This window comes from Centroberyx gerrardi, chromosome 17 (assembly GCF_048128805.1).
Source record: "Centroberyx gerrardi isolate f3 chromosome 17, fCenGer3.hap1.cur.20231027, whole genome shotgun sequence".
NCBI lineage: Eukaryota > Metazoa > Chordata > Actinopteri > Beryciformes > Berycidae > Centroberyx > Centroberyx gerrardi.
In genome coordinates this window covers 26,969,079-26,992,627 of record NC_136013.1, presented here as the reverse complement: position 1 = coordinate 26,992,627, position 23,549 = coordinate 26,969,079, and the positions used below count along the sequence as shown (strand labels likewise).

Below are 23,549 nucleotides of genomic sequence, written 5' to 3'. Positions count from 1 at the left end.
CCTACTGAACTTCTTTATCTCAAAACAGAGTCCTACTGTCAAGAGATTGAGGGGCGTGAGAGCCACACTGAACCAACACAGAGCTGTTTGTGATTCTGTGTTTGTGTGTGTGTGTGCGTTTGTGTGTGTGCCTATGTTTGTGGAGAAGCGGGGAGAGCTTATTGAATTGGAGGCGAGAAACCTTATCCTCCTTTTGATCAGAGTGAATGGCTGTCATTTGGCTCGTTGTTGATGCCTCCCCTTCATGCAGAATGGAAAGCCAGCTGTTTCTGGCATCAGCTGTGGGACCTCTTCCTCCACCTCCTCCCCTCCTTCTCCTCACCACCTCTCCTCCCCCTTCCTCTACCTGCCCCCATTCGATAGGGATCATCGCCTGCCGCCCTTCTTGACAGGCCACACTAAGGCGACACCTTGTCAGCCTCACCCCTGTTGGGTGGCTGATTAAAATGTCCGCTCCGATGAGCTCCCCGCTGAACGGTTTTATTTCTGTGTGTTGCTACTAGTTTGCGCTTTTAACTGACTAATCAGACACACCTAAAGCCACCAGAGCATTGCCTTAGACTAACCCCCTTGTTACTCCGCCTCTCTATCCAGGCCTGGGGAGTAATGGATTACATGTAACAGGATTACATTTTATATTTTCAGCATTCAGCTGACATGCTTCTCCTGAGCGACTTACAATGAGTGCAACAGTAGAATAAACTTAGACAGCTTTTAACAGTAGAATTCCTACATCACCAAAAATTACAAGCAACCAAAAATACTGCGTGCAAAGGTCAGTTTTAGTGCTCTTATAATATTCATGTGACCATAGAAGACCAAAATGCTAGGAAAAGAAGTAAAATGAGAGCTAAGAACAGAGACAACTCATCAGTCTGATACTACTCACTTTAATATATATACAATGAATGTATTATACAATGAATATAAATGATAAATATCTGCATTAGCTGCCTATTCTAATAATAATGTTAGCAATACTAATACTGCACAAGCATCATCATATCAGGGCACTTCAAAATGAATGAGGGGAAACAGAAATGAGTTAAAACAAAAGAGGTTGGTTGAGCTTAGAGATAGAAGGGATTTCTTGAGAGCAAGTAATGTTAATTCATTATGGTTGCTGAACAAAACAGTACCACAGTATCACTTCTAAATAATGATAATTTGCTGTAATGCTCAAAAACATGTTTGAAGGGATAATTATTTTGAGATTATGGACACTAGCATAATTTGACTTAAAATATCTGTTAATCATACAGAAGTTACAGAGGGTTATAATGATGGCACATGATTAAAAAAAAATAAAAATACAGCCTGCGGATGGCAAAAAATTATTATTTTAACTGTATATTCAATTGATTTGGCAGTAAAGTAATCCAAAAGTCTAGTGCACTGCTGTTTAGGAGACAATTTTGGATTGCAATCTTAAATTTCAATTTGTCACTTACTGTGTAGAGAAAAATTCCCACCACTGCCCATACCCAACACCAAAATGAGAATAATAATTACAGCATTAGGTGGGGCGCTCTTCTCTGTTTCAGCCCCACTTCCTGATTTAGGCTGATAAAGCTGATGTATTTTTACATAAATATATTGCCTCATGCAGTTTTAAAGGTCCCATATTCTACACTTTCCAGTGTTTTATTTCATGTCTTGAGGTCCATTAAATGCTGTTTGTGTGGTGTCATGTACCAAAAACACTCTCAATCCATTTTTACGCGTTAATTTTCCAGCATCTCTCTGAGCCTTACCAAAAACAGGCTGTTTCTGTCGCTGTGTCTTTAAGGCATTAATATTAACGACCCCTCTGTTCTGATTGGCTAACTGCTTCAAGAGTGAAACGTGAGACACCACAGCCCGGCAGCGACAGGTAGGGAAAACTCTCTCGATAAATACACACTGACAACCGCTCAACTGCTTTGAAAAAACCCCCACTTTGTTAGCCTATTATTTCTTACAAAAATGATAATGAGCGAACCTTTGCGACGCCACAAAGTTACTAAAGTCCAAATGGCTCGTTTAGAGGCTTGGTTTTCTAATATGGATTGTGTGGATTTAGTTGGCTACCGTGCGTTTTGATACTTTCATGATGTTTAGATAGCACATCCAACTCTTTTATAATCAAAGAGGCAAGGGAAATCCTGTTTTACACGATATAGGACCTTTAAACCTGCAATAAGCGATTTCACCCTATAACCACTCCTGAAAGTGAGACGTAATGATATAAACAAATAGCCACACACGCGGGCCAGCTGTGTTGTTGTTTTCACCTCTTTTCTAAAGCTTGTTGTCACGTTCAGCCCGAGTTGTAGCTAAAACTAGCTTGTCTCCTCGCTCTCCCCCTCCCATCCCGGAAAAAAATTCTGGTAAAGCAGAATCGATGAAGCAAGCGAGTAAACGTTTTCAAGTTGTAAACTTGCTACCTACCTCTTCACTTGTCATTGTAGGACATGTAGTTAATTAATTATCTTAAAGTGGTAATCCTCGGGATACTCATTTTTTTGTCTTTCTTTTTTGTTTCTGTAGGTGCTCTTTTCTTACCCAGTTCTTCTTCTATTTTTTCCACACCAACCAAAATGTAAAACGCATCACTTCCTGTGCGCCAGAAGATTTTTCCCGGCAAACTCTTCATCCTCGCCACACTATCCAGCTTCAAGGACCACCAACTAGGGCTAATCATGTCACTGTTATTGAACACTAGTGCCATGGTTAATTAGCAGCTTTGGCCCTGCTCATTTCCCCCCTGAGCTGATTTTTTACCCAGAGCTATTTTCCTCTCCATCACCTCCCCTCCCTGCTGCTGCTACGTTTGTTTGGGCACAAAAAAACAAGCATGCCATCACTGGCAGCCCCCCCCCCCCCCCCCCCCAATTCTGACATCTTTTCAACAGCGGTCACAGTCGACAGCTCTCTGAACCGGCGGGTTGAAAAAAAAACAGAGAATGCCGACAGAGCAGCTTCCATACATGTACAGCAATAGTTCTTGTTCTTCAAAGAAAAGGAGACAGTGTGAATGAGTGTGTGTGTCTGTGAAAGAGAGAGAGGGAGGGAGAGACAGAGAGAGATAGAGGATTGAGAAATAAAAACAAGGAAGGAGGATAGAAAAATCTCCCGGGGGGATATCATCATCCCTCTCTCTTTCTATCTCTCTCTCTCTCTTTCTTTCTCTGTTTCTGTCTGAGTCTCTCAGGAATGTGAGAGTGATTGAAAGTGCCGGCTGTGTGTGTGTGATTGTGTATGTGTAACAGAGAAAGAGTGTGTATTCGTCTGGAAAAAAAACAAGAGCCTGTGAGAAAGTGTGTATGTGTGCGTGTGTGTGAGAAAGACACTTCTTCACCCCTGTTCAAACAGTCACAGCTCCTCTGGCTTCATCCCTCTTATCTTCCCTCTCTCAGTCTCTCTACCTCTCTCTGTCTCTCTGACTGTCTCCCCTTTTCTTTCATTACTCTCTTTGATGATGAGAAGTTAATTGCAGCGCCGGGGCACGAGACGAGGCCGTGGGAGGGAGGGTGGTGGGTAGAGTGAGGGAAAAGAGAATGGATGGTAAGATGGAGGGGAGGGCTTGGATAGGGAGGGACGGATGGATAGAGTGAGTCAGGGAGGGAAAGATGAGTGCCTTAGGAGCCTTGTCATGACTGGAGACAGATCGCCCGCAGGGATGATTTCTGCTGCTGTGATTGACTCCCTCCCTCCAGCGCTGAGATAGACAGACACACATACACACACATTCGAACACACACACTCACAGCTTGTGGTGTCCTGAAATATTGTCAATTGAGGCCGAGACAGTCAACAGAGATGTTAGGGCACCGCAGTATTATTAACGTCCAAATTTGGCCTTTCATAGATATCAGTGTTCACATATTTCGCTCATACAATGCTATTTTGACACTAGTGGTGGACTAATCATTAGTGGTAGATATTATTATTCAGTCCCTCCAGGAACTTGCGATTTTGCGATCGCAATAATTAATGCAAATTTTAAGAAATCTCCGCAATATTTACGAGAGCTTGCAGTTTTGCAAAATTGCCGCAACTTTTCCTCATGAAATGGCCAAATCAACAGTTGTCGCATTCGGTGTCGTGGTAACTTACGTCATCGCAGCGCGCATTCAGGTGGAAGATGAACAAAGCTCACCTGCCAACAAACAGGGTCCAAAATTAACACTCGCCAGTCGCCAAATGCGGGTAAATTTAGTCTTTGGCGAGTAAATTATGGAGACCACCCGCCACTCCGGCCGGTAGAAAAAAAATGAATTTCCTACACGCGCTGGAGAAGAAAGCTGCTGGTTTGCTGTCACTTCAATCTGCTAGATCTGCCGTGCTGCGTGTGTTGTGCATAGTACGTAATTGCGTCAGTCATCAAACCGCGCGATTTTTTGTTACAGTACGTGAGGTACATGTTGTCATCCGGGCAGTTAAAACAAACCCAGCCATGTGGAGATTTATTGCGGGAGTGGAGCCCCAGGAAAGAGAAAGAAAACAGGCGAACTTCAGGCCGAAGAGACCACTGCTGCCACGGCCAATGCAAGCACCCCCTCCTCATCTCATCCACCGAAACTATCATCGAGGAAATTCTGTGAGAGGTGGCGATTTTTTTTCATTCTGAATAAAGTCATTCCGAAGGAAGATTGCCACGCAAGTGTTTACATGAGCGCTAAATGATCGCCAAACGATCGCATTAAGATGTGCGTTTACATGCTCCACAGTATAATAAAAGTTTCTGACATGCGCAAAACACCGAATCCAGCACTCTAACATGGGCTTACGTTTTTAAAAGATGGACCTGCGTCGGTTATTTCTTTTCTGCTGTTCTTTCTGATGAAGCAACAGTTTTATCAAAACATACGACTCCATAAGTGTCAGAAAAAGACGTTTTGTTTTGCCCCCGCAATGATTGGGTCCATTTGTAATTTTCACCGCTGTAAACCGAAACTGGCCTGGAGAGGCGGAGTCAGGACTTGATATAAAAACGGGCTGCGCCGCCTACATCAAGCCCGACCGCCCTGGGGTTAATAACAAGCACATCCATTCGAATCCTCCCGGAAAAGAAGGGTAACGTAATTGACGTTACTTACGTTAAATGTGCGAGCATGTGCAGAAAGAGGCGAGATAAGGAAAGTGATCGGAATGAGTGTTTACATGACGAAATTTTATCCATCGACCGGATTATGAAAGGGTTATACCACCCCTCTCAAACGGAATGAAATTTCATTTGGATCGGGCCAGTTTATTCTGATTGAGGTGTTTATATGAGACATTTTTATTCTGATTAAAAGGCTGTAAGTGCAGCTCCAAGAACATGGCTGGAGTTTAAGGAGGGGGTCATGTTTTGTAGTGTGTGTTGTGTTAACGCAAAGGAAAAGCGTCAAATGTAATGTAATTCAAATGTGTTACACTTTAGTGTTGAAACAGTTGAATTAATATTTCTGCATACAGTTAATGTTACTATTATTACTGCACACTACTATAATATTGATTGAGAATTGCATATGAGACCAAGATGACATGCTAAATAGTAATAATAGCAAATTGCAATAAAAGCAATTTATTATTTTTGGCTGGTAAAAAATCTGTCTGGCCGGTAAATTTTTTAATCTACCAGCCACCTTGGCAGGTAAGCCAAAAAGTTAATTTTGGACCCTGCCAACAAATTACTGCCATAGACAAAACAAAAGCAGCAAGAATCGAGGTGAGTGCAAAATTCAAGCTCTTGGAAGAGTTAATAGCTTAAACGGAGAGTGGGAGAGAATAGGGGGAGGCTGTGTGTGTGTGCGTGTGTGTGAGTGAGAGAGAGAGAGAGAGGAAACATTTTTTTTTTCTTTGCTTGCAATTTTTCCCAATTCCTGCAATTTTACCGCAAAAAGAGCACATAAAACCTCGCAAATTGTATCGCAATTTTTTTTTGAGAAAAGCCGCAGCAAAATCAAGCATTTATTTCAAGCAATAATCACAAAAACAACTCCACGAAATCCTGGTGGGACTGATTATTGCTAATAAATTAAGTGTGGTTTGGAATTCTATTTTGTTGTTGTTAAAGTAATAATCCATGACATCTTCACATAAAGAAATGCATGTTTTGCAACTCTATTATTTACGATTGATACAACACAACAGTGATTGAACTTACACTCAGTTCATGAAAGCTTTTATATTTGCTGTTCTAAACACCCGGTGTCTGGTAGCTCTTTCCTGGGAAAAAATTCTCTGCGGAACAGGAAGTGATGTGTTTTACATTTCTGGTTCGTTTGGAATAAATAGAAGAACAACTGGGTAGTTAGCATGAACAGTGATAGCCACCATGGCTGAACAGACAAAGAAAAGAGCGCTACCTACAGAAACTCACGAGAAACGAGGAACTTGAGGATTACCACGTTAAATTTCCTGTACTAAAACATCAGTAGCAGATCCCTAAATTCTCTTATCAACTTTGACATTGTCTCTAATTGTCCCTATGACAAACATCCAACCCCATCCTTTAGAACTTTTTATAGTTGATCCTCACACACGGATGTCATTGTACATTATATCATTATACAACTCAGTTTCAGGTTTATTCGCTACAATACAAACACTCTTCAGCACGCAAATCTCCAGAGGTCCCGAAGCTGTCGAACCTCCAATGTTGCAATGTACAATTTTGTAAAGTTTTTATGCCAGGTTTTCCGGGTCCAACTAAGCACAAGGATTTACAATTTTCAGCACGTGCTTTCCCCTGCTACATGTCCTAGAATAGTCTTATGAGGATTACAGCACTGCCAACATCTACTTGTTTTCATATCTTGGCTGCAAGTGCTGCTAAGTGTCTATACTATGTTCATAATGAAAGAAAATGGTGCTGACTATGGGTCCCAAGCAGTGATGTAGTGGTAAATAAAGAGGGGGGTGAACTATGACCTCTGGTCCGGGATCATCAACCTATATGAAACAAAAATTGCCTAAAAGCATTAATTAATGAATTTTTTTCTTCTTAAAAAACACTCTTTCATAACTCCCATCAGTTTGATACTACTTCTTATGATGGATAGTATTCATTTATGACAAACAATTTATGGCAGTCTAAAAATGTGGTAAACCCTATTTCTACGAATAAAAAGGTGTTTAAACTGAATTTAGGTGGATTTACACTAACATACTGTCACAATATCTAGGGAAGCTTTAGCAACGACCTATCTGCTGTTTGTCTTTTGACAATAGTGGCTTTTTAGGGGCATTTGCAAGTTCCAGTTACTGGCCCTCGCTCTGTGTTTAATAAAAAGCATACAAAGGAAAACTGATCTTCGAGCCAAAAGTCGGGGAAGATTTCATTTGTTCAATGATTCTGGAGGAGCATTAAACATGGCTCTAATAAACTCAGAGCTCTCCGAAACTATTTTTCTCTGCGGCCTCAAAAATGCTAATCGATCCAGCATGTGTTTGACAGAGAGTATACTGTATCACTCTGTGTGTGTGTGTGTGTGTGTGTGTGAGACTGTTTACTCCCTGTTCTTTTGGCTAGGTTTTTACTAAGCGTTTCCGAACCTTAGGGGAACAGATAGCAGTGAAAAGAGTTTGTTTCTGTGGCTTTCACATCAAAATACATCACAGACTGCCCGAGAGGGTCTTCGCAGCACACACCACCGTGCAATGTGTCATGACATAACAAATGCTTGTCAGGCATATAAAGTGTGGAGGTGGGGGGGTCTGCAGAGGAGGACATGAGCGTGTTGGTAGGATTTCATCCTGCCATATTTCATTACTGCAAATACACACCCAGTGCATGAAGAACAAAAATTAAATGCACACTAACAAGGTACATGCACACTAAGTATGCTTTTATGTTTACAATCCTTGCATTTCACTGGAAGCTGATGATGCAGCACCAGCTGGATGATTATTTTGCTGAATATTGTGATGGAAATTATTAATCACAATTATTTTTATTGGTTTTGGGAAACAAAATCATTCTATTTTCACTTTTTCTTCTAGAACGCTGGTCGATCCGTTCATTTCCACTTTGTTCGTCACTGTTTTCCAAAGATGCTCTACGTAAGGTTTCTCTTCTGCTTCTCCACCTTAACTTTGGTTTTGGTCACATGGGTGTATGTTGCACATTCAAAGGTAATATAATAGAAGCGCTTGATATACCACACCAGGATTTTAAGGGGAATTCAAATATAACTAAACACTTAAATATCGCCAAATTAAATGATTAGGCCTATTTATCATGGAAAAATATAATTGCTATGTACAATTATCCATGATTAATTCTGCAGCCCTTCTGAATAATGGCCCAAATAAAAATGGAAAGAAGAATTGAAAATGACTGAATTGTATTTTTCTGTAAGGGTTTGAAAATTGGTTTGCTACTATTGCGTTTAATTAGTCTCAAAACCCGCGCACATAAAAACCAGGCACGCGCACGTGATACGAGTGCACAGAACAGTATCCGCGAGCGGAAAAGCATCCTCGCGAGGGAGCATTTCTGCTCCGCGTGCACAAATGCGGTCCCGCGAGCAAGAAGAAGATGTCAGAGAAAAAAGAGGTAAAGTGAGGAACAGCCACATCACAAATAGCCTATGTTACATTTTGGTTATGCACGATTTACTTGTGTTAAGGGCATTGTAGATGTGGCTGTTCCTCACTTTACCTCTTTTTTCTCCGACATCTTCTTCCTGATGATTCTGCCGCCAAAAAACGGGTCAGAGACGCATTATTTTTTTCCTACCCCATTTTCTGGAAGACCAGCCCCTACTCTGCCTCTGATTGGTTAGGTTTAGGCAAAGGAGTGAGATGTTATCCCCGCCTCCAAAGTCTCAAAAGTCAACTTGACGAGCGAGCGAGTGTTGACCAGTTGCGAGCGCGTAGGGACAGTCGAGCTCGTGCTCGTCACAGCCCCGTGCTCGCGGGACCGCATTTGTGCACGCGGAGCAGAAATGCTCCCTCGAGAGGATGCTTTTCCGCTCACAGATACTGTTCTGTGCGCTCGCAGAGCAGAAATGCTCCCTCGCGAGGATGGTTTTCCGCTTGCAGATACTGTTCTGTGCGCTCATATCACGTGCGCGCGCCTGGTTTTTATGTGCGTGGGTTTTGAGAACTGTAAACCATCTTGAGCTGCTTTCTGGGCTTCCATGGAGTTTTTCTAATCCTACAGGATGCTTATGTGCATGAACTTTGACAGGACATGATGACAGCGTGTAGACACTCAGTTATTGCTAAAGGCTTTTTATGCATTAATGAGCGGTGTCTTGTCGGGGCTAAATTACATAGCCATCTATCAGATCTTGCTATTAGCCTTGGTGTGTTTTTTTCCCCTCCACCTGAGAGCAGCTTGTGCTAGCAAACTAGCGCTTCAGGGACTTGATGGTATCTTCTTGTTCAGGCATTTCATTAGGATATAATAATCAGGTGAGGCAGTGAACATAAAGTGGCCGCTGTAAGGGTGCAGAGCGGCAGCAAAGTGAACTGAAATATATTAGATGTACATGAAGCAACGTGAAGGGCGTTGACAGTAACCTTGCACACATGTACAAAGCGAGAAAAAGCCCTTTTTATAAGTCACTCTTGACATTGTCAGCGTTTGTCAATGTCAGCCCTTGTGGATGTCAGCGCTTGTCACCGTGCAGGTAAAGACAGGTGTGTGTGTGTGCATAGTGAGAGTTTGTGTGGTGGGCTAAATCTAAGAGATACATCTCCACAGTGAGGCAGAAGTGGGCGTAGCCCTGAAAGAGCTGCCTGTGGTTGCGTTGACAGGAGCTTCAACAGCGAGCCTCCTCAGAGCTCTGTGATCCCGTGGCAGGCTCTTTGAATCCTGCTGGAAGAGGGAACACCGGAGCTCTGCCGCTGCCTTCCCTTTCTTCTGCCTTTCTTTCAAGTTTCATGCCAGCTGCCTCTGCTCACACACACAGACGCTGAATGTTGATGGGATTTGACGGGGACAGGCCAGCTGTAGTCTGTGGCATATGGAAAACTTGTTGTATCTTCACGGTGTTACCTGGTCACATGCATCAGTTTGAGACTTAGCTTTGTCCTCCTTTCCCCCTGGCATTAACGGTTAGGGTCCAGGTGTAAATGCATAAAGACGCATTGAAGATCTGATCACCCAAACCACCTGATCAGGATGCTTTTGACCTCATTAACAACAGTGTAAATGCAGTGCATCCCCAATCCACATATGTCAACTATAGAAATGGAAATAAACTTACATTCCGGATCCCACCAGGAAGTGCACGCAAGTCAAACAGGTGATAGGCAGCTTGGATAGTAACATACTTGTCAAAAATGGATTGTCAGCATACGTGTGGATGGGGAACAAGTGAGATAAGGTGTTTAGTGTCAAGTGAGATAAGGTGTTTAGTGTCAATTAGGATGTAAATATTACCAGAAGTGAAAATGGGAATATGCGTTTGGTAAGGGAAAGAGTAATCTGATTTTAATGTGTATGGAGATGCATTTTAATGTCAGGTGTAAATGTAATCCAGCTACATCAGATCTAGACATGATCAGGATACAAGACACATGCCAGGTGCAAAGTGGGCTAATGAGAAATGGAGTCAGTGTTTCCCCTATATGCACCAACGCCGCTGCTGAAATATGACCGCCTCTGCTGAATTATTATTTTTTTTTACGAGAGGAGAGGAGAGGAGAGGAGAGGGCTCCGTCTTATCTCTTTAGAAACTAACGTTATATTATTTTGCGCTATGGACGCTTCATATCCAGGTCAATTCACACACCTGTGAGTAAAGCATATAAACGAGAAACTTTGCGCTTACCTGATAATGTCAGCACAACGATTATAACAACAAGCACCGGGTAGATGTCAACAATGATGCAAGCAATGCTGATCACAGATTCAGGATTATCATTCTCCAAAGGGAAAACAGTCCTGCAACTTCACGTGAGTATCGCACAGTAACGTTACAGCAAACGCAATCATGTGATAGGAATACGGAAGGAAACACATGTGAAATAAACAACATTTGGAAGATCCATCTTGATACAAAGATAGTAGGTATTCCACATGCACCGATTGTTTTCTTCTTCCTGGAGGCGGGCCTTACTCTGTGCGAGGGCCACCGTGACGTGCAAAAGCTGTCAATCTCAAAGACAACTGACAGATTCCCTCACAGAGATATTAACGTTACATATTATTTGGATAGGATTCCCTTAAAGAAACATCATAAATGTAAGTTATTTTATCATTGAAAATGTCATTACATTTAAGTAAATTAACACTGTTTGATAGTACAACAGTGTGGTGATGCAAGTTAATTCTGGAAAAAAGGACAGTTAAGAATGAATAATTGGAAGAATGAATGACAGCTAGCTAGCCGCTAGCTAACACCCAGTGGATGTAAATGGTCACCCAGTGGGTGATATGGGTCACACATAAACTAATAGCTTGTTTGTCAAATCACGTTTGAATTTTCAGATGAGTTTAAAAGACTGGCTGATACACATAGAAACCTCCCGGCAGGGCGCGCTTTGCAAAAGACTGGCTGATACACATAGAAACCTCCCGGCAGGGCGCGCTTTGTGCAAAACATTTTTTTTTCGCACATGCGCTTCACCTCTGCTGCTACAACTCCATCCTAGGGGAAACACTGGGAATGGAGGACATGAATGTCATCTGAGGTTTATCATCCACTAGGATGTAATTGAGAAGCCTTGGCCAAGCTACATCCTACTTCTTCTCGACATGGAGATGCTACATCGTACCCCATATGCCTGCTGGAGTGAATGCAGAGTGTTTCCAAGTGCTGGCATAAGAAAGAATGAAACAGGCAGCAAGAGAGAGCAGATAGAGAATAGATAATAGGTTTCATGACATCAAGTGCTCTTTCAGAGTAGCAACAACATGAGTCAAAATGGAGGCAATCAAATGACAAGCAATTAGCCCCCCTGCTAGTTGAGTGGGCCAGAGTCAAGCAGAAACACTGAGGATGGCTACTCTCAGCAAATCAGAGTAAGGAAGAGCTATGCAGGGTGATAGCTTGTGTCTCCTCTTTTAAATTACCCCCAAAACATTTATTATCTTCACTTGGCAGAGCATCTGCTTTTAAGGGCTAATAAAAAGATTTAACTGGGCCTATTTACCAATACACAGGATGTAATGCAGCAATCCTTTGTGTCATAATCAGGGTGAGCATTCACACAGAAGCCCAATTCAGATGTCAAAAGAATGATGTACTAACCCACCAATGGTGACTGTAGAGGACATCAGGCTAAGCTGTCATAAATCTAGAGGACCATCATCTAAATGTTACAGGAAATCATGTTAAATTGACATAAATAAACCTCACACAGCACGCTCATGTTTACCAACCCGGCCGGTCTGTGATGCTTTATTGAGAAGGAAACCAAAGGGAGGAGAGAGGAAAAGATCTAATGTTGGTGAGTCCAGCTTTCTCTGGACAGAGCGCTGCTCACTGCTGTTTAGGAGACAGTTTGGATTAGTTAGTTTCAATTTGTCACTTTCTGTGGGCGAAGAGGTGTCCATACCAACACCATAATTTTATTTGGGCAAATTGGATGAATCTACCACGGGTCTCAATAGATGGGACAGAATGTTCTTTTCTGTTGCAGCCCTGCTTTGTGATTTAAGCTGATAAAACAGGTGGATTTATAGCCTACATAAAAATCTTGCCTAGTGCAACTTTATTCTTAATGAAAAAGAAACTTGTCACTATACGGTGAAGAAATAAGACCTTTAATAACCGTATTGAATACATTTTAATATCGTTTAAGGCTTAAAATTTACATAATCTAATTTAAGACTTTTTTAGAGTTTTCAATGACCCGCGGATACCCTGCTGTTCGCCGAAAATAACCGCCCACCAAGAGATAGCGTCCTCTGATATTCCAGCCTGACGATGTGTGTTTGTTTTCTTTTTTAATGTTTGCATCTTGCAGTGTGTTTGTGCCAGCTTGCAGCCTGTCAGGAGGCATCAGAGCGGCTTGCTGTTGCACAGGAGGGCGGAGGGCTGTCTCGGCCGTGGTGGCGTGACTAAGCCGGGTTCAGGGCCCTCCGGGTTTTCGCCCAATGCTCTTCTCGCTGAGTGGTGACACATGTGTTGTGACAGGGCAGCAGTACGGGGCTGCATTAAGGACTATCACGGGGACGGCTTGTTGTGGCTGTGGGGGTTAACAGGCCGGGGCTCCGTGGGTAAGTCACTGCCACGCTCCCAGAGGTGGATGCAGCACATTAAAGGAGGAGGAGGGCCTTGGTATGTGTTGAGGAAAAACACAACTCGTTTGTCACATTACAGCACTACAATGTTACTTATTGTATCTAGGACATCCAGTCGGGGTCCTGTGATGCTATTATGTATGATTTATATCCCTGTTTCTTTCACCTGTCAATCGAACAGGGTGTCCAGTACTGTGACGTTTTTTTCTTGGATTTTCTGGTGATGGAGTTTGAGTTTCTGTAGGTGGCGCTCTTTTCTTTGTGTGTTCAACTATGGTGGCTATCACTGCTCATGCTAATTACCCAGTTCTAAACATAAAACGCATCACTTCCTGTGCACCAGAGGATTTTTCCCAGGAAAGAGCTACCAGACACCGGGTGTCTGGTAAATGTAAAAGCTTTCATGAACTGGCTATAGGTTGAATCACTGTTGCATTGTATTGCTTGGCAATAGAGAGTAGCAAAAGGGGCATTTAGTTGTATGATTTATCTTTAAGGTGAAGCTGAAAACAGCAAGGCCAGTGTGATTGTGTGTACTCTGTAAACACAAAATTATGTATGTGTGTGTGTGTGTGATTCTCGATTTGATCTGCATTATACACTAATCCTAATCATCATAATCATCTTCAAGTTATATAGGCTAGTTTGTAAATGAATTTGTAGCCAGATGGCATTTTCAAAGTTGATGAAAGTATAGTTGCAAAGGGATCTGCAATCCACTACAATCACACATATGGTACCTCTCATGATTAAGGATAAACTACATCTAGCCACTGGGATACAAGGTGTTTTGTATTGGACTGTCCATCATCATTGTTTGTGCATTTTGCATTCATTCTGATTGCCTCATCTAAATCAGTTTGTCTTGTTGCACAAGTCCATAAAACACTAGACACAAAAAGGAATCTTTCAGAAAATGATTTGGTTCGAGTACCCCTTTATTATTCAGGTGTAGGAGATCTGGAGATGAGATTGTAAATGGCGTTTTTTCCCAGTGATGGAAAACTCATAAGCTAAACTAGAGCTAGAACGTGTCAACGGCCCTTTGCGATAAATAACAGCACACATCATTCCTCTGTGTAGCTGTACAGCTGTTGAGAAACAACCGAGAAAGTGTGTGCTCTCCTGTCCTCTCAAGTTGTCCACTTCAGTTGCGTGTCTCTATGCAGCACAAAGGCGTATTCATGATGGGGAAGCAGTGCCAGAGGGGAAAAAAGAAGTCTGGGGCTACACCCTGCGGTCCTGACATACACTGAGGCAGCCCAACTTGCCTTGGCTGGGACCTTTCTCACAAAACAGAGGAGAGAAAGAGAGGGACAAAGGGAAAGAGAGGAGGTGTGAAGCCAGCTTATTCTTTGCCAGCAATGATCAGCGATGACAAGCCATTAGCATTTCTGTCTGCTTCACTGCTGTTCTCGTCTTTACTTTGTACTATAGTACCTGTTATCTAACACACCTGCCTTTTCTGGCACATTTACAAACCTTTAGGGGCTTGTGTGTGAACGACAGGCGTCAAATACTGTTCATTTTACCTGCTTGGCACCACATCCGCCTTTTAAAAATGCATTGTATCTCCTTCAGCGTACACTACATGTCTACTAAGAGCCGTGTGGTGAAACACTGCACCAGATGTGAGTCTCTGCCGCCCCGCTGAGAGAGATGAATGGCTGAGGGGGCTGCAGACTACCTACAGGTTCACATCCTTAATGAGGAGAAGAGTCTGCTGAGAGCCAGATATGATTGATAGTGCCGCGACAGCCCCTGGAAGAAGGGGGGAAAACGCAGCGAGGGCTTTTGATAAAGACGAAGGGGAAGGCTTGGCAGGCGGCAAAGAGAAGGCATCTGGCATCGGACTTCCCTAAGCTGAGGTGCCAGGAACCCTGGCCACCGTGCAGGAAAGCCAGAGCCGCTTCCTCTTGTTACGGCCCCTCTTCCCCACTCTGTGAGTTTAAGCTGAGCAGGATGTTCCTCCCTGCTGCCTGCCCCGCTATATTCCACATAACACACGTTTTCCCTCCAAGGGAAACAAACAGCAAAGGTGGAATTCCTGGCGAGCGACTCCGGATGTTGTTGGCAGCGAGTGGAGGTGAAGCACATCCAACCCTATTACCAGCCCACTGTGCAAGCAGCCTTTCTTTCACCGAAAAGGAATGCTTAAGGCAGATAAAGAAGGGGACAGAGGAGAGAGGGCGTTTATTTGTTTCCCTTATTCCACGAGACTCTTCTGTAGCTCGCTTTTTTATCTTTTCCGGGGGGGCTAATCGTCCACTCCGAGTGAGTCGACGCTTGTGACATTAAGTCTGAGACAACGCAGAAATGACATCAAGGGGAGAATTACAACAGAAGCGCAAGATTTCAGCTAAAGCGCCTAAGCCCTTCTTCCCTTCTGAAGGCGGCAGTAATACAAGCAGCCGCCACTTCAGGATTTTCAGCCAAGAAGCGGCCCTACAAAAATGATGAAGTGAGGCTGGATGAATGCCAGGGGGGTGACTGGTTATGTCAGCCTGCATAATGTCGCAGGCCGGGGTCTCTGTCATATCATATTGTTGAACTATTGACTGCCTTGATTCTCATTAGAGCTATAGTATCAGATCCAATCCTCTACAGGTTCATCAGACAATTTACTGAATTCAATGAACTAAAAAAAATAGTTCATGCATAGTTAAGTAAATGTAACATTTTGCCTCGAACAGACTAGTTAACAAAAACTGTAAAATTAGGTTCAATATAAATTTTTTCCAAAAAGCCCAAATGTTTGTAGTTATTTATCAGTTGGCTGACTGGACTTGAACTCAAAGTTGAAAGCATTGGTATTCAGTTCATTGAAATGATTCAGAATTACTGTGAAAATGACTTAGCACCAGTTGAAAAATGAACGTGGAAATTATTGTTCAGCCCACAGTGTAACATAAAGAACCCATACTGGCAAGAAAGAATGACACGTACAACTATGCATGACCGTTGGGCGTCAATACACTATGGCAAGGTATGGGCACTTGCCATAATTTAGCCTGAACGAGTCCACATTTTTAATGCTAGTTTTTAGCATTATAATGGAGAGTACAGTTAAAGGAAAATTGTCAGAACTCCATCGGGAAGCAAAATCTAATATATCTAGCTATATACATACAGTATATATATATAAATATATATATATTTGCATTTACAGTTTGCATTGACCAAATAATATCTGGTCAGTCATCAGTCCTTACTCCGCTTTGTCCGCACAAATGTAGGCTATATTTAGGCTAAATTTAGTCTATTTATATCAGCAGGTTTGGAAGTTTTGGTGGTAAATTATACCAGATGCAGGTAGTTTGCCATAGCTTGTGTTTAGTGAATTGACGCCCCTGTAGACACCCAGACAGATAATCATTTTTTACATACACTAGATTTAAGAATATCAACTTACCTGTCTTGAATTGTTTTGACGTCGTCCTCGGCTCCACACTTGCTTCGTAATAACGAGTGAAATCCAAAATGCGTTGATGAAAAATGAAATACTACCGGGACACTACTGAATAAACAGTCCTGCGTCTGCTATTGGAGCTGCACGTTATTCTAATTTTAGAATACTAGCAGACACGCGAACCACACAGGCGATAAAAATACTACTTATGTAATTACTAGTTAACGACTTATCTAAATGCTCATCATTACGCGCGCGCGTTTCTCGTACTACCCGCGCGAAGTCATCCCCAGGCTCTCTTCAATGGCAACGGCTTGTTTTTCTTTTCCCTACTGAAAAGAACGGTTAACGTGTTTTGACATAGCGGCTGTGGTTTAGTCCATTCAGGCTGGTTTCCCATGCAGAAGGTCCTGTGTATGTTATTACGAGGAGGTTGTGATGAACGTGTGGTGAGGAAAACAACACCAGCGTCGCAGCTCCATCCTTTCTAGTCTCCGTCATAAGAACTAATGCCGCTGCCTTCAGGTGCAGCTCGGAAACCTAGCTTTCCCAGGTCAGGAACCCATAAATAGCGTCAACGTGACTTCTGTGCACTCAAGTGGCTTTTGAATTTAATCTTAGGTCTCTTATGATTCATTTTAAAAATAACCTAATTCATTTGATTGTATGTTTGATTATCCATCATCCATCAATCCATCAAACCCGCTATTATTTATTTTGTTTGTTTGTGTGCTTGTTTGCTTATAGTTATTTAGTTGTTCATTTATTTATTTATTTGATGTGTTTCCTCTTTTTACCTCCTCCTTTTATGTTGCACTATCCTTGTTTCCATATCTTCTTGTAAAGCACTTTGCCAATTCTGCTTTTAGATAAGTGTTATATACATTTATATATATATATGTAAATTATTATTATTATTGTTAGTAGCTAATAGTAATAGTAATAATTATTATTACTAATATCAATAACAACAACAGCAACAACAACAACAAAAATAATAATAATAATAATATCAATAATAATTTGGGTCGGAAATAATAGCCTAACAAATGGTCAGTGTAACAAAAGTTTTAAGGTAGTAGAAAATTCCCCTTTTCCCAAAGTCGGATTTCTAACTTTGGGTCGTTCATGTGCACTAAGCTCGAAATGTCGATATTTCCGACAGCCCTTGAAGGCAGCATAACACTTTTTCAGATGGCTTGTGTTGGAGATCTGCTCTGCAGGGATGTGACCGACAAAGAGAGGGGAGGGAGCATGCCCCGCTCATCTGTTCTGCATTTCCCCTTTGATTCAGCAGCAGCCACTGAATCTTATTTTCCATCATTTCTCCTCTAAGCGTTATGTTCTGTGTTTCTGTTTAGCTGTGGAATGTGCTGGAGCACTTAGTTAAAGCCCATATGCCTCCTTTTTTTCTTATTTTCTTTCTCCTTCCCCTCTCCTCATCTTTTTTTTTTGCAGTAGCTAAAAATAGCCTGTAAGATCCAGCTTTGTGCCAAACTCACACAATGCAGGGGCGTCAATTCATTAAACCCTAAGCTATGGAAAAGTCTCTGTATATGATATCATTTGCCACCAAAACTTCAAAAACCCATATTGACCATTGAATGACTGACAAGATATTATCATCTGGTCAATGTGATATAAATTATTAGACGTAGCTCACAAAACTATCAGCTTAGAGGAACATTGATCCTGAATGCTCCCTGATGTAATTTTTTTTTTCATTTCTGTGTCACTCTGTTTATTATAATATCATGGAAAGCAATATACTTTCAAAAATATTGGCTAGCCTTGAATATTGATGCTCTGTCAACAGCTTCTAGGCATTTCTGCCTGTAGCGCAGTAAATCAATTTTGTTTTCAGTGAATTGAGCAACTACAGTAGAATTCACAGTTAACCACTCCCCATAAGAGCTGCAGGCAATCTATTTTCAGACAATACATTGCCAGCACCTGATACTAATATGGAATAGTATGAATTTTGTAAGTTGATACAGTTTATATAGATTGAGATTCATTCAGAAAGGTTTAAACTAGATCATGATGCTAACAAGTTCTCGAAATTGCTATGATGAAGCTGAAATTTGGCAAATCCAGGAGCCAAAGAAGCAGGAAAATGCAATACTTGCTCCACCTGTTGGTTGTTTGGTGGTGGTGCAGCGCAAGACATTTTTCGTGAACTTGAATTATTGAGCCTGTATGAGCATCTGAGTTCAAATCCACCAATCTAACAATACCAGATATATATATATATATATAATATATTCCTTACAGCATGGCATAAAAAAAAAGTATTTTCATGTAAACATCCACACCAGTGTAAATGCATGCAGGTACGTGTCAGTAGTATGTGCACACACACACACACACACACACACACACACACACACACAAACAAATAATTGGGCAATAATCTATGTTGTGAAGCAGATGTGAGGTGATGCGTTCAAAAGTACTCCAACACCAAACCATTTAGGTTTTTTTTTGCTCTTTTTTAAACAATAATATCACATATAAACTCTCTTTATCATAAATCATTGTGTAAGACATTTTACAAATCAAACTCAACCTGAAGTACAGAAGAAAAGTACATTTACAGGTACATTAAGACACCGTGACACAAGGTTGCTGAGTGAGAAACAGTAAGGCACCGATACCATCAGCGGCATAGGTAGTTTATCAAATAAAAATATGAATTTAGCCAAACCAGAAAAATCTTCAAGATGGTTCAAGGAAATGAAAAAAAAAGAAAAGAAACAATACTGCAAAGCATAAACATGGTTTCAAAACCATATAGGTGGGAACACATCTTGTGAAAGATTCCAAGAGCTTGTAGATTATTATACCAGGTCTCTGTGTCTTTTGGTAGCAACTCCTGATATAATATTCAATAAATTCATCTTACATTCAACACTATGAAAAACCAAATCTAACCTGGGATTTGTGGTGCTCTGGTTATTTTCAAGGAACCTTTCTATTTATTTTCACTTGCTGGTATTAATGAACATACTATATTTTCAGTATGGTTTTTCTCTTGTTGGTTAAGAGTTTATTGGCACCTTGACTGCTGTGAGATATGCTAGGATTAAAGGAAAATCCACCCAAAAACACTTTAACACCATTTTAAAAACAGCTATGGCGATGTATCTTGCATTTCTGGGTCCATTTTGTTGTTTGTTTCTTATTCCCATGGATGTATTTATATGCCCATATGCCCACTTTTGATTGAAAGCAACAAGTTCACGCCCCCTCTCTGGGGGTTGTTGAAAAGCATTCTGGGAAATGTAGGAAATCACTAACTGAAGTAGAAGTAGACGAGGCAAGTTGAGGGAAAGTGGGTTCACCAAAAAAGTAAATTCCAACACTTCAGCACAAAATAACTGCTAGAATGCATTGAACATCACAGATTGATGATATCTAACAGTGTAAGAGGATCTGAGGGTGGATTTTTCCTTTAAGAGGGTATTTTGAATGCAATCTACAAGATGTATCTTGCTCTATATAGCCTACGTATAGTAATGATGTATTTTGAGATTTCCTCAGAATGACCACAGTATGTGCTTTAGGGTCGAGGAAAGATTCCTCTATCAGATACTCTCTGCTGGTCTGCTCTGACTTGAACTTTCCATATGTTCGTCTTGAGAGACAGGAGACAGAGACATATACATATTGTCGGACTTCCTACAAGCATCATCTTGTTGCCAAGCCGTCTTTCACAAGGTGTGTTTCACGGTGTGCTTTTGCGTCGCCGATAGAAAGCATCAAAGCTGAAAAGTCAGGCTGATTTGAGACGAGTTCTCTCGGTCCCCATCACATATTCGGACTGGAGCTATCCGACATACATGTGTTACTTTCTCCTCTGTTTCCTTCTCTGTCCGTCCAAATTTCACCTCCACATTCCAAATGTCTCATTCTCGTCCATCTTGTGTCTGAATACGAACAGGAAGTGCATTCTGTGCTGCACTGTCTAAACGTTTCAATGGTTTTTCCACATCATTCCACTAACACATCACTACAGAAATAAAAAATAAAAGAATAAAATAATGGAATGAACAAGAGAAGCAATCCCAAATCGTATTGCTCACAGAGTAGGTTAATATTCGATTCACTATTTAACTGTCTTGACACAATTGCCCCCTATTACTGATACAAAAATAGATAGGAAAACATTTATATAAAGTATACAGTATATGGCAAACAATCAAGAAATGAGTCTCTAAACGATTAAATTCAGGAATTGTCACACCCCACAAGAAAATGCAACAACTATCTATATCACAGCTCCCCACCTCCCACCCCCTTAATGTACCTCTCCTGCCAACACACACACACGCAACCACACACACACACACACATACACACACACACACACACACACACACACACACACACACACACACACACACACACACACACATTTCCACTTGGTAAACACTGCACAAAGCTAGCTTTCACCACCACCACCACCACCACAGGCACAATAAAGAATATATGTATTTCCTGTTGTCTGTAAATGAAATGCAGTGAGAATGCGGCCACAGCTATGAATACAAGCCTGTTTTTTGCCCATAGACATTCTGCGAGTTTGTTCGATATATATTGTGGCTCCTATGAACACAAATTAATTTCTCAACATTTAAACAGTAACTAAATCAAACCCAAATCTGTGGTGAAGCCTGACATCTAATGGTGAAAAGTAGGGTACTGAACTGGCAATCTGCTATTGGCTGGTCTTTGGTGCCAGGTGATGTCACCTTCTATAGAGTACAACAGGTGATGACATCACCTGGGACCAAAGACCAGCCAATAGCAGATGGCCAGTTTAGTACCCTACTTTTATAGTAAAGTAAATAAATAAACTTTTAATAAAGTGAACTTGAAGCTTTCACCATTAGATGTCAACCACAAATTTGGGGTTTAGTTACTTTTTAACTTTACATTCCTTCATTAAGGTTGAGTGGTGCTGTACTGGATGTGCTTTCTGCAATTATGGATGCAGGTATCTGTGCTCCAAGGGTCTACCTATATGCGGGTTTGCCATCCACTGACTTTGGATCGGATCCTAGACTTAAAGAAGGGATTTAATGACCGACCAAACCAAAGACGTAAGGCAAGGTGTGTGCAACCGCAGCACTTATAGCACCAGAGCAGGGAGGGGTGGCAATGCTGAAAGTAACAGGTACACTTTCTTTTCATCTGTTAGTTTAACTGCGGAGATGTGTTACCACGGTGGGTTTATTCGAGGGTTACGCATAAAGCATCGCCTCAAAAAAAATCTGATAAAATGAAATGCTTAATTCCTGTCAGAGATCACTATAGAACTTCATCTCAATATCACCTGTGACGGCTCCATTGTCAGTCATGTCAGTTTATATGCCATGAAGTTTATTTGCCTAGCAAACATGTCAGTTGTCAGAAATGTCTTTAGTTCTTCCTTTGTTTGTTTGAGGTTCAAAAAATGGTGAGATATTTCACCTCGGCAGTGTCAACTGAGAGGGATTCATGAAATTGTAGCTCTCTAAATAAATTCCTTACAACTCTTAGAACCTCATTCAAATTGGCCACCATTTACTACGCCTTCAAAATATCCCTCAATGTGCCTCCGCCCCCAGAGACGCCCACGTAGGCTGGAGCGTGACAGATAATTACAATGAATTTGCAGTAGAGCCATTGGGATTATGACAGGAATTGCCTTACCAGTATTCTCCCCATTCCAAAAAAATTATGGATCTAAAGTAACAATCTGCGACACTTTAATAAATAATAATCTGTTTTGCTACTCTCTAGTACCATTCACAATAGTGATTCAACCTATATCCAGTTCATGAAAGCTTTTACATTTACTGTTCTAAACTCCCGGTGTCTGGTAGCTCTTTCCTCTGAAAAATCCTCTGGCGCACAGGAAGTGATGCATTTTACGTTTCCGGCAGCAGCAACAGCAGTTTGTTTAGAATAAATAGAAGAAGAACTGGGTAGTTAGCATGAGCAGCGGTAGCCACCATGGCTGAACAGAGTGCCACCTACAGAAACTCAAACTTCATCAACAGAAAGTTCAAGGAATGACCACAGAAATGACCGCTTAGCAACAAAGATACAGCATAAGAGACATAATCAAAAATGTGAATCTCGCGGATTACCACTTTAAAACCATGTAAAATGATAGACACCCAGTGAGGTTGTCAGTCATTTCATAGACACACCATGGACATTTTTATGCTATGCCTAGCTGAACATGTCTGAGCCCAGACACATGGGGTTCTGCTCCTTTTTCTGATCCCCATTGACCCTGGTTCCTACCATCCCACTTGGGCATCTGTCCCTTATCTATTCCAACTTACTTTCTTGTCCATTTCTGAACCATCTGGGATGGATGGGATCTGTGCAGTTACCCCTGCCGACTTTCTTGACCTTCGCTGTTTCGTCCCTGTTAGGACTCCAGCAGACTGTGCCAGCGGCAGACCTGCTGTCCTTTAGATTCTTTCATCTGCGTCCAGTGGGTGAGCTCCTCCTCTCCGGAGCTGTTGAGGCCCAGCGAAATCCAGCCGATCATCTCCTTGCGCTTCATGCTGCGCTTGTTGTAGACGGAGAGGATGAGGGTGACGTCCGACAGCTGGAAAAGGGCTACCTGGAAGATGAACGTCTCTTTGTAGGTTGGGTTGGGCTGACCTCGACAGATGGATGTCTTACACTTGGACATTTCCTGGCCCATGGAGTTCAGTAAGGTCAGCTTAACATATGTATCTACACAAGAAACAGGAGGAGGATACAATTAGAGAGGGAAAATGACACAAAGACCCCATTTTCAAACCTTTGGGAACATTGCTACATCATTCATGGTGGTTTCTAGTAATCATGAATTCGGGCTGACTCAAGTAATGGGACAGTTGTGCAAAATCCTCATGTCTCTCTAGTTTTTTTGCTTACTTTAAATTAAAGCAGCATTACTAGTGCTGCAGTTGGGTTTCCTCA

The 23,549-nt window shown here is 41.7% G+C and overlaps 2 protein-coding genes across 2 annotated transcripts in view; both read right to left on the bottom strand.

Annotated features, from left to right (window-relative positions):
• Nucleotides 1–16,783, bottom strand: part of sertad4 (SERTA domain containing 4) — a 28,081-nt gene extending 11,298 nt beyond the window's left edge. The window contains exon 1 of the mRNA XM_078289602.1: nucleotides 16,584–16,783. The gene's annotated coding sequence lies outside the window, so the exon portion shown is untranslated. The remainder of the gene's footprint in view (nucleotides 1–16,583) is intronic.
• A 6,224-nt stretch (nucleotides 16,784–23,007) lies between these two features.
• syt14a (synaptotagmin XIVa) overlaps nucleotides 23,008–23,549 on the bottom strand; it is a 53,608-nt gene continuing 53,066 nt past the window's right edge. The window contains exon 10 of the mRNA XM_071914275.1: nucleotides 23,008–23,321. Within this exon, the coding sequence (XP_071770376.1) occupies nucleotides 23,008–23,321 (314 nt within the window). The remainder of the gene's footprint in view (nucleotides 23,322–23,549) is intronic.